Source organism: Mus musculus, chromosome 8 (assembly GCF_000001635.26).
Source record: "Mus musculus strain C57BL/6J chromosome 8, GRCm38.p6 C57BL/6J".
Classification (NCBI taxonomy): domain Eukaryota; kingdom Metazoa; phylum Chordata; class Mammalia; order Rodentia; family Muridae; genus Mus; species Mus musculus.
Genome location: NC_000074.6, coordinates 106,034,068 through 106,053,840, shown reverse-complemented (window position 1 = coordinate 106,053,840; position 19,773 = coordinate 106,034,068). Strand labels below are relative to the sequence as shown.

Here is a 19,773-nt window from a genome sequence, read left to right as displayed (position 1 = left end):
AAGGTTGAAGCAGGTGGCCTTGGGTGAGAGTCTTTATTGCACGATACCAATGTCAAGTTGGAAGTGAGGCCTAAAAACCTCATTTTCAAAGACACACTCAGGTCATTAGGAACTTGGATTGGCCATCAGACATATGAGAGACAGTATTACCCTTGGGCATTTCTTGGCACTTGTTTCAGACTGATGACCTGGGCCAAGACCTCTAGGTTTGCATGTCAACGGCCAGCAAACTGTCCAAGGGCACCTGGTTTAGGTCCTGGCACCCATCACCCCTTCACATCAGTCCCACACACTGTCAGCCAGAGCAGGAGTCAGCAGCCTTCCAGAAGATTCTCCTCACTACTGTCCAAGGTTACAAATGGCTTCTTGCATATCTCCCCAGGTAGTGCTGGCTCCTGAACTCTTGGGCCCCCAGGGTCTTGGTCAGGGGCCTCTCGCTTGCGCTTGTTCAAGGAGGGACTCTCCTCACCCAGCCGACCCTCAGGGAGGCCCTGGCTCCTAAGACACACAATTGCTGCAGTCTGCTCCGCCAGTTTCTTGGACTTGTCCCTGGGTAAATGAAGCAACAATTAATGAAGCAAGTCAACAAACAGCAGGACTATGGCCTGGAAGCCCTGAGTCTACAAATACTTTGAAAAGATTCTGATAAAACTGCTAAGATGGGTCATCACTGGGTGCTCTCACACACAATACAACCAAGTCTCCCAGAGTAGACTTGGATCCCCACACTAACAGTCTCATACCATCTGATGAGCACTTACCACAAGGTGGACTGGTACTTTTGTTCCGCAACAGTGACAACAGAGCAAAACATGCGATCTATAGTTCGCTGAACCTGGTGCAGAGAGCAAAGGAAACAGAAGACTGCCCACCTGCGTCATCACATGCTGAACACATAAATGAAAGAAGACTTCTCCCACCCAACCCCACCTTGGATTTTACTGTGCAGCCCCCTGGCTGTCCTGGACCTTGTTTTTTAGACCAGGCTGGCCTCCTGGACCTTGTTTTTTAGACCAGGCTGGCCTCCTGGACCTTGTTTTTTAGACCAGGCTGGCCTCAAAGTTGGAGCTTCACCTGCTTCCTCCTGAGTGCTGGGACTAAAAGCACGCACCACAACTGCGGGGCTACAACTTCTAACTTAAGTCCCACGGGGGCTCCCTGATCACATGCTCCCCATGGGAAAGTCCCTGCTGCATATTTCAGGGGGAAGGGGCAGTTATGCAAATCGATGATGATATCAAGTGTGTCAGCGAGTTCTGTCACTGAACTAAACAAAGGGCCATTATCTGCACCTGACTATGGGGCCTCTGCCTACTGACTTCTATGTGGGCCATTTCCCAGCAGAAAGGAGTTCACCAGATGGCATAAAACTGAGAAGAAACAAGTGTGGGGGCAAAAAAGGTACATCTGGTGGAGGGATCAGGCAGTGTGGCTGGAGTAGAGAGCTGAGTGGAAGAGATGAAACAGGGAAGTATTTGGGGGTGGGTCTTGTGTTCTGGGGAGCTGGTAACTTGAACAAGAGGCAGAGGTTTAGATTTGTTTTTCCAAAAGTAACTCTGGTAGAAGGGACACAAGGCCCAGAAAGCATAAGCCTGGAGGTCAGAAGGCCAGTAGGGAAGACAGAACAGCCGTGGGGGTCAAAGGAAGTAAAGCAAGAGTATCTATCTCAAGGTTTTCACCCCAGGGTCCCTATACGTGGGCATAACTCTGTGGCCCACTGGCTGAAGCCCAGCTCAAAGATAAATGTGCCAGAACTGGACAACAACCCAAGGTTGGAGATAAAGGGCTATCAGCAATTGATCCTACTACTAGCAACTTATGCACGACTACGGACAGCAAGTTCAGATGCAGCCTGGCGCTGAGGATGAGCTGTGATGTACCAAGGGGATGGTAGCAGTGTAGGGAGCACTGGGGTTGGATGCCAGACAGGCAACAGCCAGAAAAAACTCACTGTTTCATACACAGGTTGTGGCAGCTTCTCCCTCCGACACCATTCCAGCAGGCACATCTTGGGAGTGATCTGGGGTGGATATGCTCTCCTAGGAAAAGGTGGAGAGACAGTTAGGGCCTATTTGACATTTCTACCCTACGTCTTAGCAAGAGCCACCAAGCAGCCACTGGTAGATGCTAGAGGAACTGGAGAAACTGAGATATCAGTTTGCGCCTACTCCCTTCTGGTTCCACCTGCAGGTGCATCCTAGGTTTTAATCTACAGGAAAGAAGGGCTTCTCCATGCTTAGCATCATAATGAGTACATGTATGTGAGAACTCCCAGTTCTCTGAGTGGCAGGCTGAAAAACAGCCTTCAACAGCCAGGAAAGAAGGTTTGCTTGGCCTTTCAAGGCCAGATCTGAGGGACTGGGTGGAAGTAGGAGATGACCACACAGTGGGCTTAGAGCTCTAGCTTAGTGCCCAGTGTGATTCTATCTGCTGAGTGTCAGGGTTATTTGCTCTGCTACAGACACAATAAACTCTGGCTTCAGAGTCTGTCTGTGACAGGGAGAGAGGGACATGTTCCAACTTCCACTGGGAGCTCCCTCTGGCATATGACTGCCCAACAGCTGTCCACTTAACCCCACCTCAAGCCCTTGCCAGATAAGACTGGCTCCTGGTCTGGGTATTGGAGACTCAAGAAGACTCAGACCCAGATGGCAGGGGACAAGAATGAGGGCACCACTCAAAGCTGAGTCACAATGCGAGGCAAGAATCGGACTGGAGCTACTTCTGCCTAGAGAGGGCCCACTGGGCTGGTAAGGGGCGGGGTATGAGCAGAGATACAGAGCCAAGGAAAGACAAAAGCTTCAGGGGGGAGAGCACAGATTCTGAGGAACAGAAAGACCCATCTCCCTGTCCCAAGTTGTAGAAGGAAGGGGGTCAGGAAAAAAGTAGAGTTCAATTCTGTCTGTCTTAGAAAAGTATGCCCCCACCAGTGGCCCCCTGAGCTTCGGGAATTGTCTTCTGTCCTGAAAGCACCTTCTCTTTGAGGGCAAGGAGTTCAGGTCATCAATAGCTACATGATAAGTTCAAGGTCAGTCTGGGCTACATGAAATCCTGCCTCAAATACAATCCTTGAGGTGGCACAGGCCTTGAATCCTAGGACTCTAGAGTCTGAGGCAAGTGGATCTCTGTGAGTTCAAAGTCACCCTGGTCTACATAGTGAGTTCCGGGACAGCATGGGTATATAGAGAGATCTTGTCTCAAAATGAAACAAACAAACAAACAAACACTAATTAAAAGCACCTTCTTGGAAAACTGAAAACTAAGACCGGGTGTCCCATACTAAGGAGACCTAAGGTCCCTAAGCTTGACATTATCCACATATAACAGCCACTAAAACCCCAAGCAACTTGCTCTGGAATATACTGGAAACCTACCGGTCAAACCTGATAGCCATTTTAATGATGCCAGAAGTATCTTCAGCTGGCTCCTCAACAGCCTCTGGAGTCTTGGCCAGGAGGTCAGCTCGCCGAGCATCGAGCTCCCGAATGGTCTCCTCATAGAAGGCACCAAGGCCAAAGGCCTCACTGTAGAGATAGAGGTGGGGCAGGATAGAAACCTTAATAGAACAGAATGCAGGGTACTGCAGAAGCCCAAGAAACTTCTATACCACATCTCTCAAAACTCTACCAGGGTCTGATCATCAGAAGATACTGTTTACACACCCTGACGTCTGCCAAAACTGCAAAGTATTGGGTGAATTTGATACTTTGAGTGTGAACACTCAAGGGAGGTTGGGCTAGGGAAAAAGGATTGCAGAGGTTACACCACCACCACCACCATTCTCAGCTCTTTCCCAATGATGACCACACAGACGGATGTCTCCAACGAGCCAGCACAGCAGGGCTGACCTGTACTGGGACGGACATACTATCATCTTCATGTGGGCCCAAGGGAGGAAAAGACAAAGGCTGAGGACTGACTGATTCCTCGCTGCCCATGGTTACCGTGGACCTAGGTCTGAACCTCACAAGGCTCCAGAGTGACATTCTCTTCTGGAAGTCACAAAACACTCCTGCTGAGCTGCTTGACCGTTATGGGATAGGGACAGAATCAGCAGTACAAGCCGGGGATAGAAGAAGGCTTCTGGAAGAGCTTTCCCTTCTAAAACCTCCCCTCCACATGGGTCGCTGAGGGCAAGTATGATCCAGAAAGCCTTAGGGGAAGCAGGGGACACACAGCCAATGTTAGGAGAAGAGGCCTTTAAGACAGAGGACTCAAACATGAATTATGGTGTCAGCAGACAGGAGGCTGAAAGAGCTGGGGGGAGTCTAAGCTGCCAAAGGCCTCCAGGTGTTAACCTTGTGATTAAAAGCTGCAGGATCACAGGGACCAAGGCACAGCCTCCCTGACTAGAATGATGGAAATAGGCGCTCTAAAGCCCCCCGATACCATCTCTGCCCCCCACCCCTGTTTGTTTGTTTGATTGTTTGTTTGTTTGTTTTTCGAGACAGGGTTTCTCTGTGTAGCCCTAGCTGTCCTGGAACTCACTCTGTAGACCAGGCTGGCCTTGAACTAAGAGGTCCACCTGTCTCTGTCTCCCAAGTGCTGGGATTAAAGGCGTGTGCCACCGCCACCCAGAAAGCCTCATCTCTATTGACCACTGGGTTTGTTTGTTTGTTTGTTAGCCTGGCATGCAAAAGGCCCATTAATAGAAACACAACTTCCTCAGGAATTCCCAGGCCTGTCTCTTGCCTTCCTCCAGGAGTTCAGGACAGCCTGGACTATACAGAGAGACCCTGTCTTAAAACAAACAAACAAACAAACAAACAAACAAAAACAAAAACAAAAAAAGCAGAAACAGAAATCACCTTCTTGGGAAGCTGAGAACTGAGAACTGCGCTTACACTTAAGGAGACCTGTGGTCCATAAGCTTGCTCTGCCCTAATCTAGTAGTACCCTGGTTAACAAAACTGCTACTGAAAAGTACTCTCTTCTACAAAGCAGAGCCATACTACCACCCCACTCCCACACATACACATCCCTGGTCCCTCGCCAAAATCTTAGGGATCAGGGTCAAGTCTGGCTCAAGTCTGCAAGAATAGCTAGATGGACCACTGTACTCTTACCAAATTTCCTGGGAAGACTGGGCAGCATGAAGCAGTCTTCCCTGGGGCGACTCCAACTGTTCCCGCAGCATTTGGCACAAGCAGTACTTGGTGTTGGTGTAGTGGTTATCATACTGCACCGCCTGAGAGGAGAACTAACATGAGCCCACCAGCTACCGGCAAATGCCACACTGGCCTCCCAGGAGAAGGAAAGGGGCCCTAAGAGGGTATTAGAAGTGTGCTTTTTAAAGTGTGCCTGTGGGACCTGCCCCCATATAAGAACTGCCTCCACCCTGCTATCTGTTCCTCCTGCTGTCATACAAAGTGTAAGGGTCAAACTAAGGCTCATGTTGAACAGCACACCCACTCAGCCAGCCCGACTGAGGGATCAAAGTGTAAGAACCAAGCCATGCTTCAGGCACCACAGGCTACCACAGGGAAGCAGATGCTGAGCAGCTTCCAGGGCAGGGAGAGCAACACAGAAAACTTTGGCAGGGGAAATCTAGCCCTAGGACTGGGGTAAGATTTCTATTTTCTATTCCTTACAACCAGAATCAGTCATATCTTCACAAACCTCTCTTCAACTTTCCCTACATGGGTGGGGCACAACCCCATCTACTAAGCATGTTCATACACATTATTTATCAACTTGAATGTCTATAAAAAGATAGGTACAGCAGTTACCTTACTCTACAGCCTGAGAAGTGAGGCCCAGGGAAGCCAGATGACTTCCCAGAGATAATACTCTGGATGCTCATCCAGCTAGGGGCAGGGCAGGACAGCAGCAGTAGGTCAAGGCTTTGTAGACGTGCCGCCGGAACCACCTCAAGCACTCACCCCCCATACACACACACACACACATACACACACACACCACACACACCACATACCACACACACACACACACACCACACACACACACACACCACACACACACACTCACACACACACACACACCACACATACACACACACACACACACACACACACCACACACACACACACACACCACAAACACACACTCACACACATACACACACCACACATACACACACACACACACACACACACACACCACACATACACACACACACACACACACCACACACCACACACACACACACACCACACACACACACACACACACACACACACCACACACACACACACACCACACACACACACACACACACACACACACCACACACACACACACACACACACACACACACTGTTGTAGCATCCCCTTTAGGCCTGCTTTCACTACCTAGGAAAGAGCCATGACATGCGCAGGAGAATAAGTGGGTACGGACTAAGTGGGTAAGTCCCAGCCAGGGACAGGACCATGATTCAGCTTGTCTAGCCCAGAAAGTACCTGATCAGACTAGAAGCATCCATGTTGATGCTTGAGGGTACTCCCTTTCTCCGTGACAACACACCCTCTTGGACGGCTGAACAACAGTGATAGAGAGCGTCACCTTTCACCTAGTAAGCTGGCTCAGCCCTGCTGAACATGTCTTCTCGGACACACACTTGCCAGGTAGCCAGAAGAGCTAGACCGCTGGCCTGGGCTGAGCTAAAGCCCTTTGCCTGCAGCTCACTGAGTCACTACAAATGTGCTAGCTGTGCTAAAGGACTTTTTTTTTCATTATTATTATTTTTACGAGTTCACTGGGTACCGCCCTGGGGTGCTGGGATTCTATGTGCACATGGGTGGAGACAGTGAGCTGTCCTCAAGCTCTTCAGTGAGCTGGATTTGAGCAGAAGCTCCAGCCCTTCCCTGCCCACCAGGACACCCAGAACCAAGAGCTGGGCTGCGGCACTGGGGAAAGGAGACTTTAGGACAGAAGCGGCCCACAACTGGACACATGCCACATCCTACCAGCCTGGCCTAATTAATGATCAGAAAACCACCCAAATGCCACAGCTTGAGGAGAGCATAGAAAACCCCAGGCATGAGTGAGACCTGGGACTGGAAAGGAAGGTGGAAAACTGCCCTGGGGAAAGGCTTCTGCTTGAATCCATCTCACTGGGGAGCTTGATGACAGCTCACTGTTTCCACCCATGTACACACGCAGCCCAGCACAGAGTCCCAGCATCCTGGGGCTGTACCCGATGAACTCATCAAAATAAATAAGTAAGTTAACTAACTAATTAAATTAAATCCATTAGCATAACCAACACATTTGTAGTGAGAAGAAAAAGTTATTCTCAGGTTGGGTGTGGTGGCACATGCCTGTAATCCCAACACTTAAGGGAGTAGAGGCAGGAGAATAAGGAATTGGAGGTCAGCCTGGGCTATGAGCCTCTATGTTAAAACTAAGAAGTAGGGCCAGAGAGTTGGCTCAGTGGGTAAGAGCACTGACTGTTCTTCCAGAGGTCCTGAGTTCAATTCTCAAGCAACAATATGGTGGCTCACAACCATCTGTTATGGGATCTGATGACCTCTTCTGGTGTGTCTGAAAAGAGCAATGGTGTACTCATATACACAAAATAAATAAATAAGGCCAGGCATGGTGGCGCACGCCTTTAATCCCAGCACTCGGGAGGCAGAGGCAGGCGGATTTCTGAGTTCGAGGCCAGCCTGGTCTACAAAGTGAGTTCCAGGACAGCCAGGGCTATACAGAGAAACCCTGTCTCAAAAAACCAAAAATAATAATAATAATAAATAAATCTTTAAAAAAAAAAGAACTAAGGAGCAAAAAAGAAAAGGTGCAGAGACTTACATATCTGATGTACTTCTGCATGACTTCCTCCAGGGGACGAAGGCCATCCTTGAGGAAGATGGAGGGGTTCCACATGGCTGCTCGAGCCACCATCACAGAGGAGGCAGCCGTGGCTTGTCGAAAGTCTTCTATGTCCACATGTTGCTGGATATGGTCATGAGATCCTCCGCTAAAAGGCAATAGGGGCTTGAGAGAATCCCATGATGGAACCTACCAGTGTTTCCAGAACTTATCTGCCATTCATTATTAGTAAGCTTTAGCCAAGTCCCTTCGACTACCAGGACTCTAACTACATGATAAGGTATAACCCATTGTTAAGTGGGGACCACAAAATGGGATCTGGCATGCAAGAGACTTTTTATTTTAGAAGTTGACTTTTCTTGGGAGGCAGAGGCAGGTGGATTTCTGAGTTCGAGGCCAGGCTGATCTACAAAGTGAGTTCCAGGACAGCCAGGGCTATACAGAGAAACCCTGTCTCGAAAAAACAAAACAAAACAAAACAAAAAAAAAAAAAAAAAGAAGTTTGACTTTTTTTCCTTACTATCCAAAACAGTGGCCAAAGGTAGACAGTATTTGAAGATGTATGACTAAAATTGATATATTAGTTCTGCAAGTCACCTCTGTTTTCTTTCTCTAAGAACATAGGGTGTAGCACTCCACCCCCATCCATTACTTCTTCATCCCACCAGTCAGAGACAGCTTTCCTCAGGACTTCTGTTTCCAATGTCCAAGCTCCCTGAGTCTTACTATGAAGTCCTTGGGGTGCAAGCAAGACCTCACACCTGCTAGCACAAGTGTCTGCAGTACCCAGAATAATATGCTTGTTAGGGTCTGTCTGTCTGTCTTCCTTCCTTCCTTCTGCCTCCCAAGGGCTGGATTAAAGGTGTGTGCTGTCTGGCCAGTGTCTAGATTTCTTCTATCTGACTTATATTCCTTAGTCTTGTTGCTAAGAGCTTTAACTTGGGACCCCTGCACCTTGTATTCCTAACTCTAGATGAGATATCATCGTGCCTTAAACTCACTGAGATCCACCTGCCTCTGCCTGCACAGTGTTGGGATCAGAGGCATGAGCCACCATGCCTGGCTTGTTGCAGTTTCTTCATGTTCTGCCATCCCAGCTCTCTACACAAGCACAATTTTCTGAATGAGCAGAGCATAAAGTAAATGAGGAAGAATGGGGCTTACTTGGCTATGACAGGAATGGAGAGGGTTTCAGCAATGGCTCTTATAACTTCACAGCTGACCGGGTGCTGAGGTCGCTCGTCACGATTCCTTAAAGATAAAGAAAAGAGATGGGGTCTGGGGCTGAGGGCCCAAGGCTAGATCATTCCTGAAGTCCTACTGTCCTTCCTACTGAACCTCAAACAGATCTACTGTCCTAGATGTGGTTATCTGGGACAGGTCGCTGGGAATGGCCTCCCTGATTAATGGGGATGAACTCTATCCAAAGGGGCAAGAAGGTTAGGTCTAGCTCTCCAGAGTCTGAAGACTGGGGCAGCTGCAGAGGACCAAAGTGGGTGGCCTGCTTCCCAAGGTCACACTGCTTTCCCCTGCCTTCCCCTTGCCTCTACCAGAAATAAGAGACAGTGTCTGAAAAATGCTGCCCCTACAGTCCCAGCCCTGCCCATCCCCAAAGGACCTGGAACAGCTGCCCCTGCTCAGACTGGCCACTCCCACACAGCTGCCTGTGCTGAGGCCAAGCTGCACAGCTGATCTTTGGGAGAAGCACCTGACATGGGGTAGGTCCTGTTCCAAGGGCCACCACAGATCATGACACTCACGAGAAGGCACGGGAGAAGCAGGACATCACCCAGGGCCCCTTCCTACCAAGGTCAACAGCAAAAAGTTCCTGTGCATGAGTAAGCAAATCTTAGGTATGCTACAGCGATGGCTGGGCCAAGCTATGTGTGAAGACAAGCAGGAGAGGTGACGAGCCAGTTCTTGCTTGAGTGAAGCTCCTGTGTTGTATAGTCTTTGGTTTCTCAGAAGAGCCTGCCAACCCAGCTTCTACCTCTGACGACTTGCATCCCTGGCAGCCAATTTTACACCCAACTAAACAGCCGCGTTTGCTGAACTTCTGATGGTCAGGAAGTCCTTCCCTAAACTCTCCAAGTCAGTATTCTAACTGCCTCCTACTTCTGGGAAAATAAGTTTCCTTAATTTACAGCAAGGACTTCCTAAGGATGCACAGGTAGAAAGCTGCAGAGCTGGGATTTCAAATCAGACGACTAAGGCTAAAGCCCACTGCACCAGCAAGGCACTCAGTAGGTATATACATGTGCATCTGTCACTTCCAAACCCTCCTAGCTTTGATCTAGGCAGCTCCACTTTACCGTTCCCTATGTTGTTCAGAATATACTCCCAAAATTTAGTAACAGGCATAAACAGTAACCTGCTATTCCTATAAAACCCAAGTCCCCCCCAAATGGAACACCAGTCCAAGTGCATTAGTCAGGATATGAAAACAAAGGACATGCTTGGCAGAGGAAGTCAATCGGACAGGGAGACGGCAGCCTTCAGAAACCCCTTGATTCAGGAGGCTCTAGTGCCCATGCCTTTAATCCCAGCACTTGGAAAACAGACAAGGGATTGCCATAAATTCAAGGTCAGCTTGGGCTACATAGTGAGAGCCAAAAGTGAGACACAGACACACAGACACACTCACACACTTAAAAATAAAAATAAATCTAAAAAAAAAAAAAAAGATTCAGCTCCCAATAGAGAACAGATGAGCCGCAGATAGCTATAAGAACTGTTTAAAGTAGACACTGGGACAGCTGCAGTCCAATAAGGGCAGGAAAGAAAGGCAGTGCCTTTAAAAGAAAAGCCATCTGCTTGGGGTCATTCAAGGGAGAAGCCAGTGCTCAATGAAGAGAGAGAGAGAGAGAGAGAGAGAGAGAGAGAGAGAGAGAGAGAGAGAGAGAGAGATTCACCGGGTGTAGTGGCTCATCCCTGTAAGCCCAGCACTTGGGTGGCTAAGGCAGGGCTGAAGACTGAAAGCTCAGGACAGCTTAGGTTGTATAGTGAACCCGACTCCAAAAAAAAACCGAGAAAGACTTAGCTATGGGGTGAATGCCTATAAGCCCAACATTTGGGAGGTGAAGGCAAGAGCATCAGAGGTTCAAGGCCAGCCTCAGCCACATGTCAAGTTTGAAGCCAGTCTGGACTCTATGAGACTTTATAGTAACAATAAAACCAAACCAAAAATACTCAGTGGTAAAGCATTGCCTGGCATGTGGAAGGCACTGGATATAATCTCAGCACTTTAAAAATAGGAAGAAAGGAAAGAAGGAAGGAAGGAAGGAAGGAAGGAAGGAAGGAAGGAAGGAAGGAAGGAAGGAAGGGAAGGAGGGAGGGAGGGAGGGAGGGAGGGAGGGAGGGAGGGAGGGAGGGAGGGAGGGAGGGAGGGAAAGGGAAGGGAAGGGAAGGGAAGGAGGAAGGGAGAAAAACCCCTAAGATGTAAATGTTTTCAGTCCACCACGCTTGGCTCTCACGGATGGGTTTTAAGCACACTGCATGTCTTGTACACTTAAGCATCCTGAGCCAGGCTCCTTCTCTTTCTCTTGTGTTTCTTTTTTTTTTTTTAAAGATTTATTTATTATATGTAAGAACACTGTAGCTGTCTTCAGACACACCAAAAGAGGGTGCCAGATCCCATTACAGATGGTTGTGAGCCACCACGTGGTTTCGGTTGCTGGAAACTGAACTCAGGACCTCTGGAAGAGCAGTCAGTGCTCTTAACCACTGAGCCATTGCTCTAGCCCCCTCTCTTGTGTTTGCAATGCCTGAAGTTTGTGTCTAGCTAGCATCAGAAAGTTCTCAATGAATGAACAAATGCAAACCCATGCAGAATTTAAATGTTCTCTGGATTCACAGGCTATCAGAGACCTAGGCTAAATACACAGAGAAGCTGTTGGTCTCGAAGGGTCTGTTGAGTGATGGTGAGGAATCTCCCTGCCAGTCAGTCACTCACCTCCCATGAACTGCAATGGCTGAAATGCCAGTCCTCTCTATCCGCTTCACCAAGTTCAGGGTATCTTCCAGCTGGGTGAGAAAGATGCCAGCACAAGGTGGTCATTAAGGACCCAAGGAAAGAGCTGCTGACTCCTAAAGTCGGCTCAGTTCCACCACCGGACCCCATACAGCCTAACGTACAGACCTTCAAATGTCACAGTCTTACCGAGGGCAGGATTCGGATTTTACAGGTCACAGGTCTGTGTGTCCCTTTAACAAGAGTGCTGAGGATCTGCAAAGAAGAGCAGACAGGAACATCTGTCTGGAGCAAACCACACTGCCCGCAATAGTTAACACACCTACACAAGACCTGTGTACACCTACAAGACCCATGCACACCGGAGAGGAACAGCACTTGCTATTACCTGTCTTATGATTTACATGTAATTTCCACGAGACAAGGAGTCAACCTCTGTTCTGGGGGGCTAAAATTTCAACACTAGCAAGTCCTTGCCTGGTGTGTGTGTGTGTGTGTGTGTGTGTGTGTGAGTGTGAGTGAGTGAGTGAATGAGCCTGCATGCAGTTCTGTGTGGAACACAGTGATTCTTTGCCAGGAAAAACATCAGAATTACCTGGAAAGCTTAAATAACAGACTCTTAGAGCCATCACATTAGTTCCTGAATGGTTCTCTAGGGACAGAGCTTAGAAACCTGTATTTTCAAAATCATTGCCTAATACACTCAACATAATCCTGGGGCCTAGTCCTGTTTATGAACACATGACTAACAGCTCTCTTTTTTTTCCTTTTCTCTTCTTTTCTTTTCTTTCTTTCTTTCTTTCTTTCTTTCTTTCTTTCTTTCTTTCTTTCTTTTTTTTTAAAGATAGGGTTTCTCCGTGTAGCCCTGACTGTCCTAGAACTCACTCTGTAGACCAGTCTAGCCTTGAATTCTAAGATTCATCTCTCTCTGGGGTCAAAGGCATGTGCCACCACTGCCCAGCAACTGGCAGCTTCCTTTCTGAGTAAAAGGAATAGTCCCTGGGTGGCAGCCCAAGAACCAGAATGGGAAAGGAAGGTCTTTAGGAGCCTAGGCTCTGTCCTCATGAATCCTCCTATTTTGAAAAGTCATATATACAAATATATAAACTGGAAGCCGGGCGTGGTGGCGCATGCCTTTAATCCCAGCACTCAGGAGGCAGAGGCAGGAGGATTTCTGAGTTCGAGGCCAACCTGGTCTACAAAGTGAGTTCCAAGACAGCCAGGGCTGTACAGAGAAACCCTGTCTCGAAAAACCAAAAAACAAACAAACAAACAAACAAATATATAAACTGGAAAAGGAAAATATGACACTTTTAACATGTTTTTAAATGCTTCTTATATAACAATTAGGAAAGGTTGCAAAGAAAGATCAAGACGTTAACACGGGAAAATAGTCAAGGAGGCAGCATGACATGGCAACGTGAGAATCAGAGACCAAGAGAGAGACAACCCGGCCTGAATGTCTATGGCATTGCTATCTTCTTCCTACATCAAAAATCTCAGGTCAGGCACGAGTGTGAGGAAGGTGATCTCAAACACTGGACTCCTACCCTGCAAAAGGTGCCTCCTAGGCAACAGCTACCAGGCAGGCAGGAGGACTTGCATTTACCTGAATTCTAGACAGATGAGGGCAGCGGAGAGCCGGTTACAGTAAAACAGGCCTTATCTGAGAGCTAAGGATATGAAACTGTTGAAAGGCCAACAGTTCACCACCAAGACCCTCCCTGCTGGCCAGGCGGGCAGGAACACTCTCCAGGTGCTGCCTCACACAGCAGACTAGACCTGATTGCCCAGAGTCATCCTGGCAAGCCTTAAATTTGTACTTTAAGGAAGGGGGACACTGCCAGGCCCATGAGGATCCATCAGAAAAACTCTCACTCCAGCTAGGCATGCTGGCACATGCCTCAGCACTTGGGAGGTAAAGGCAGGAGGAGCAGGAGTCCAAGGTCATTCTTGAATCATAAGGAGCCCAGAGTACGTGAGACCTTATCGCAAAACACATCAATCAATCAATCAATCAATCAATCAATCAATTCCACATTAGTTTAATAACTCTGGTTCACAGCAACATATCTAGAAGGTTCCCTGGCGAGTGCTAACTTTGAACCTTTGAAATGCAATGACGAAAATACCAAGTGGTTTGATACAGTTCTCAGCCTTAGAGGGCTCCCTTTTGATTCATTCTAAGTAGCTCTAGGTACTTTCTAGGCATTCCTGTTCACATTCACATTCACAACCAGGAAGGAGATTAGGGAAGTGAAAGACCCGGTCACTTGCTAGGACCACATGAGGGAAGAACAGGCAACCTGAGGCTGTCTTAGCAGTGTGGACACGCCACCACCCAGAGCTAAATCATGTCACATGTCCCTGCCAGAGGAGGGGAAGGACTAGGACTAGGGATGAAATTCACATCTAGTGAGGAACAGAATATCCAACCATGAGCAGGCTTGTCTCACCAGATCTACTGGCTAGCCTAAAATACATAAGATTCTCTCTCTCTCTCTCTCTCTCTTTCTCTCTCTCTCTCTCTCTCAAAAAAAAAAAAAAGGAAAGAAGGAAGGAAGGAAGGAAGGAAGGAAGGAAGGAAGGAAGGAAATTTGCCATTATTAGCTCTGTCCCACCCTTAACTTCTTGGTTCTAGAGATGGGTTTCACTGTGTACCCCAGACTGTCTTGGACTCTGTTACACAGTGCAGGATGCCTCAAACTCAAAACCCTCCTGCTTCAGCCTCTTCAGTACTGATTAACATTATAAGTATCTGCTACCTTTTTTTTTTCTTCAGTTTATTTCAAGACAGGGTTTCTCTGTGTAGCGCTGGCTGTCCTGGAACTCGCTCTGTAGACCAGGCCGGCCTCGAACTCAGGGATCCACCTGCTTCTGCCCTACTCCCTACATTTGGGATTAAAGTCCTGTGAAACACTTTTAAGTGTAAGTAATCCAGTTACCTTCACAGTATAGTTAAGCCACTATCACTATGTATTTCCATAGTTTTTTCCTGACCCCACGTGAGCAACCTTATCTTGAGAAAACTTTCAGAGTACCCACAAAGCTCTCAGCCAGTTCCCAGCTTGCCAGTACAGTGTGGACGTGAAATGAACCCTGCCCGACATGCCTAAGTCACATCTAACTTGGTGGAAGCCTGAAGCCTCTCTTTCATGAAGTAAAGAGCACTCACTAGGCCAAGCTGGCACACGTGACCGTAGCAGAATGAAGCAAGCTTCTGAGACGGCGTGCATTCCTGCTGCCTCTTACCAAATGTGTTCTTTACGTGGGGCAGGGGCAACATCACTGGCCTACTTAGTCAGGTGATGGAAGAGAGGGAAACCGCCTGTGTGTACACGTGAACTGGAGCCTCTTGTGAGACATCACTTAGTACTTTAAGGAAGGGGGACACTGCCAGGCCCATGAGGATCCATCAGAAAAACTCTCACTCCAGCTAGGCATGGAGTGTGGAAACCATTCTGAGATCCACAGTTGTCCCCTCCGTTCTACACAGGGCCTCTGACTGCAGGCTCTAAAGCCTAGGCTGTTACTGAACTGTGGCTAGGATCTCAAGAACTACCATAGCCTCCTGTAGCATCAGGTATCACAGAGAAGGAACACTAATGCTGCGGCTAGGAGTCACAAAGCCATAGCTTCTGAAGTTGGCTTTGTCTGCCACACATTTGAAAAAGGGTCTTAAGCAATTTCCTCTTTCCTCTCTGTGCTTTGTTTGGCTTTGATCTTTTGAGACAAGGTCTTAGTCCAACCTGACATTGAATCCCTAACACGCCTGCCTCCTCCTCCCAACTGCTGGGATTTCAAATGTACATGTACCACATCATCCAATTCAGTTTCAATAAACTATTCTACTTTCGTCTGTTAAAATCATTTTTAGGTTCTTGTTTTTAACCTGTCTATTTAGGCTTTTTTTTTCATTTATTTATTTGTTTGTTTGTTTGTTTGTTTGTTTATATGAGGGCTCTGTCTTCATATACACCTGCATGTCGGAAAAGGGCATCAGATCACATTACAGATGGTTGTGAACCACCATGTAATTGCTGGGAATTGAACTCAGAGCCTCTGAAAGAGCAACCAGTGCTCTTAACCACCGAGCCATCTCCCCAGCCCCTAGTTTGGTTTTTTTAGCTTAGTATTTTTTTTTCCCAATTAAAAAGGTAACAGTGGTCTGGTGGTATGAGGTATTTTAAAATAAGAAATGTCCCCTAAACATGTTTGGGTGTTTGGATACTTGTTCCCCAGTTGGTGGTGCTGTTTGAAGAAGTTATGGGGAGAAACAGTCCTGCTGTACAAAGTATATCCCGGGGAGACAGGCTTTGAAAGTTAAAAGCCTTACAACACTTCCAGTTTACTCTCTCTGATGCAGGTTTGTAGTCAAAGATGTGATCTCTCTGCTTCCTGCTCTTGCCTGGTTGCCGCCATGCCTCCTGCTGTTGTGGACTCTTATCCCTCTGGAACTATAAGCCCATTAAACTCCTCCATTTGTAAGTTGCCTTGGTCACAGTAGTTTATCACAGCAACAGCAACAGAAGTAAAACATAGTGCTATAGTGCTAATGTGGGAGGAGTATTTGGGCTCAAGAGTCTGAGAGTAGCATGAGCAACACAAGTAGACACTCTCAGAGAGAGGGAGGGAGAGAGAGAGAGAGAGAGCAAGAGAGCGAGCGAGCGCAAATGCCTGCTATGTCTATTTCAAGGGATTCTGAGAACAAATGAATGAAACACACACTGTAATGTGCATTGAAAAAGAAACATCAAGGACACATTATATGATAATAGATTAGAGGGACATTATCTGAGGTTATGCAAGAGAAAAGAAGACACCTAGCATATAGAGATCCCCCTATATCCCAGAGATCCCTTGGCATGATGAGTATATAGGATTGAGCTGTGACGGCCAGCATACACCATGGCAGCTCTCACTGGTTGGGTCTGACTGCAAAGTCTCTTGAGTCTGTAAGAAGCACGGAGGTTCAAAGCTCAGGCAGGGAAGTGGGATGGAGGATGTGAAGGAGGACATAAGAGTCAGCAGAGCAAGAAGGGGAGAGCTGGTGAAAAGAAGAGAGAACCCGTGCTACGGCCACTTGTTATCTACACGTGCCCAGGCAGCCCTCAGTACTAGGTATCAAATGCCAGCCTATCTCCTGGTCCTCATTTAAGCCCATTTGTATACTCTCCAAAGGAGGAAACAAGGGGAGACTAGCTTCAGCTGGCCTCAAGTAATCCTGGCCTGGGCTGCTCTCAAAGGGCATTATGGCACAAAACTAGAATCTCAGCACTCAAGAGGCTGAGGCAGGAGGATTGTTCATTGTCCAAGGCCAATCTAGACTACATAGCAAGTGCCAGGCTAGACAGAATTATATAGCAAGACCCCATATCAAAAAGAAAGGTTGGGGAGCAAGGGATGGGAAGTGACCTGTGGTATACACTACCCACACGATCCATATGCAGGGATACCCTGCCACTCTCGTCCAGCCCCCTAGGAAAGGGCTACCCATCTACACACAGACTCCGGAACTTGCTCTGACCCAGAGTCATCTGCCCTCTGCTCTCAGATGATTCCAGAAGGGAAAGTAGCAATATTCAGGAGTTTTCAGGCCCTGTGGCTCTTAGGTGACATGACCCTATCTATAGACTGTTACAGAACTCTAGAGCCCTGAAGGCTAACTGAAGAGTTCCTAAATCTCGCTGCATATCAAAAAAAAAATTTTTTTTTAATTTCCAGGTCAGGGCTGGAGAGATTCTGATATGCAAGAAAATGATCTACGCAGAGGGTTGGGATTCGGTTCCCAGCACCCACAGCGGGTAGCTCACATCCGCCTGTAATTCCATCTCCCAGGTATCCAATGATCTCTTCAGCCATTGTGTATACTTGGTGCAAACACGTAGGCAGGCAAACCACCCATAACACAAAAGAATAAATAAATTTAAAGACATTTTCTCTGGACCCCAAATAGAGAATCTAGGCAGACTTCAGTAAAACTGGACTAAGGGGGAGAGACATTTTAGAGAACTCTAAGTCACAGCACATTGGAGGACCCTACAGTCACTCACCTTCTCGATCTTGTCAGGGTCTGACAGCAGAGCGGCTCCCATTCCTCCCTAAGGAAAAGCACACAGAAGGTCTTACCATTGAAGAGGATGGCCTGACCACAGTATGGCAACAGTATAGCAACAAGAGAGCTAAGGCTCCCAGGAGCTGGCATTTCCTTAACCATGTAGAAAGGATTATGAAGCAATTGTCTGTTCACACCACACACCCATCAGGAATCAGAATGTGAGGGGTCCTAACAACTATCACTCTGACCATTTTAGGAAAACCACGTATTCACCTAGAAACGGGCACTACAGGCGTTATTTTTTTAGAACTTCATATCCTCATAAAAATCTCGGAGTCGCCGTGGTGGTGCACGCCTTTAATCCCAGCACTTGGGAGGCAGAGGCAGGTGTATTTCTGAGTTTGAGGCCAGCCTGGTCTACAGAGTGAGTTCCAGGACAGCCAGGGCTACACAAAGAAACGCTGTCTCGAACCCCCCCCCCAAAAAAAATAAATAAATAAAAATCTCAGAGTCAAAGCAAACTGACCCCACCATCACTGTGTCCTTAAAACAAGCATCCACCTGAGTGGAGTGGCACACATACTCAAGAGGCTAAGTCAGGAGGGTCAGGAGTTCGAGTCTAGCCTCCACTGCACAGTGGTAGTTCACAGCTAGCTTGCACTTCACAGATATACCCTATGTCAAAAAATTTTTAAAAATCCAACAAAGGACAGTCCACCAAGTCACAGATCAACTTAAAGCTCAATGACAGCAATGATTCTGTTTTACAACTTTTTTTTTCCTTTTTTTTCGAGACAGGGTTTCTCTGTGTAGCCCTGGCTGTCCTGGAACTCACTTTATAGACTAGGCTGGCCTCGAACTCAGAAATCTACCTGCCTCTGCCTCCAGAGTGCTGGGATTAAAGGCATGCACCACCACACCCAGCAGTTTAAAACTTTTTAACATTTTGTGTATGTGTGTGTGTGTGTGTGTGTGTGTACATGTCTGCAGATCAGAGGACAACCTGGGGGAGTCAGTTCTCTCCTTCTGCATGTGGGTTCTGGGGCTTAAACTCAAGTAATCGAGCTTGGTGACAAGTACCTTTACCTGCCGAGCCATCACTCCTGCCAACGGCTGTCTCCTGACGATAGGCTTATTTACCAATAATTTTCATATTTATATTTCTATCTATTTCTATTTATATTCCTATCTATATTTCTGAAGTATTAGACAATATTATGAATGACTTTGTGTTGATTTTGTTGATACAGGATGTTATATAACCCTGGACGAGTGCTGACATTACAGTTGTAATAGAAAGGGGAATTTTTTTTCTCAAACATGTATGTGTTTGTGTATGTATGCCACATGTGTGGGCATGCTCTCAGAGCCCAGAGGGTTCAGGTCTCTTAGAGCCTGACTTGGGTTCTGGGAACTGAAGCCAGGTCCTCTAAAAGAACAGCAAACACTCTTAACTGTTGAGTCATTTCTTTAGCCCAAGAGGAAGGATCATTAAAAATTCAATTTTATTTGCTGCTACTATGGCTATGCATTCTGTGTGGGGAAAGGGTACGCACATCCCACAGAGCATGTGCGGAGGTCAGAGGACAACTATCAGGAGTTGACTGTGTCCTTCCACAGTGGGATTCAGAGATTGAATTCACATCATTAGGAATGTGTGGCAACCACTCAGGGTTTCTCTGTATAGCTCTGGCTGTCCTGGAACTCACTCTGTAGACCAGGCTGGCCTTGAACTCAGAAATCTGCCTGCCTCTGCCTCCCAAGTGCTGGGATTAAAGGCGTGCGCCACCACACCCAGCTCAGCAACCACTCTTACCCATGAGCCAGTTTGCTGACCCATAGGACTGGGAACGTCTGAACTCATTAGGAATAAAGTAAGTGGGCTGCATATAGCTCAGCCTGCCCAATGCACACGGAGTCCTCGGCTCAGTCCCTAGCATCTCACAGAACTAA

The 19,773-nt window shown here is 47.5% G+C and overlaps 1 protein-coding gene across 5 annotated transcripts in view; it reads right to left on the bottom strand.

The window, feature by feature from the left end:
- The window catches only part of Dus2 (dihydrouridine synthase 2), a 42,363-nt gene continuing 22,590 nt past the window's right edge, over positions 1 to 19,773 (bottom strand). For 3 of the 5 annotated variants that reach the window (XM_030243713.1, XM_030243715.1, XM_006531278.3), the window contains 10 exons: positions 17,816 to 17,863; positions 11,952 to 12,017; positions 11,745 to 11,815; positions 8,957 to 9,043; positions 7,772 to 7,940; positions 5,067 to 5,188; positions 3,375 to 3,524; positions 1,952 to 2,039; positions 762 to 835; positions 15 to 549 (listed from right to left, as the gene is read on the bottom strand). In XM_030243713.1, coding sequence (XP_030099573.1) covers positions 312 to 549; positions 762 to 835; positions 1,952 to 2,039; positions 3,375 to 3,524; positions 5,067 to 5,188; positions 7,772 to 7,940; positions 8,957 to 9,043; positions 11,745 to 11,815; positions 11,952 to 12,017; positions 17,816 to 17,863 — 1,113 coding nt within the window. In that variant the 3' untranslated portion in view covers positions 15 to 311. Of the gene's footprint in view, positions 550 to 761; positions 836 to 1,951; positions 2,040 to 3,374; positions 3,525 to 5,066; positions 5,189 to 7,771; positions 7,941 to 8,956; positions 9,044 to 11,744; positions 11,816 to 11,951; positions 12,018 to 17,815; positions 17,864 to 19,773 lie in introns of all 5 variants that reach the window. The other 2 variants (NM_025518.4, NM_001301176.1) reach the window with 1 other exon arrangement.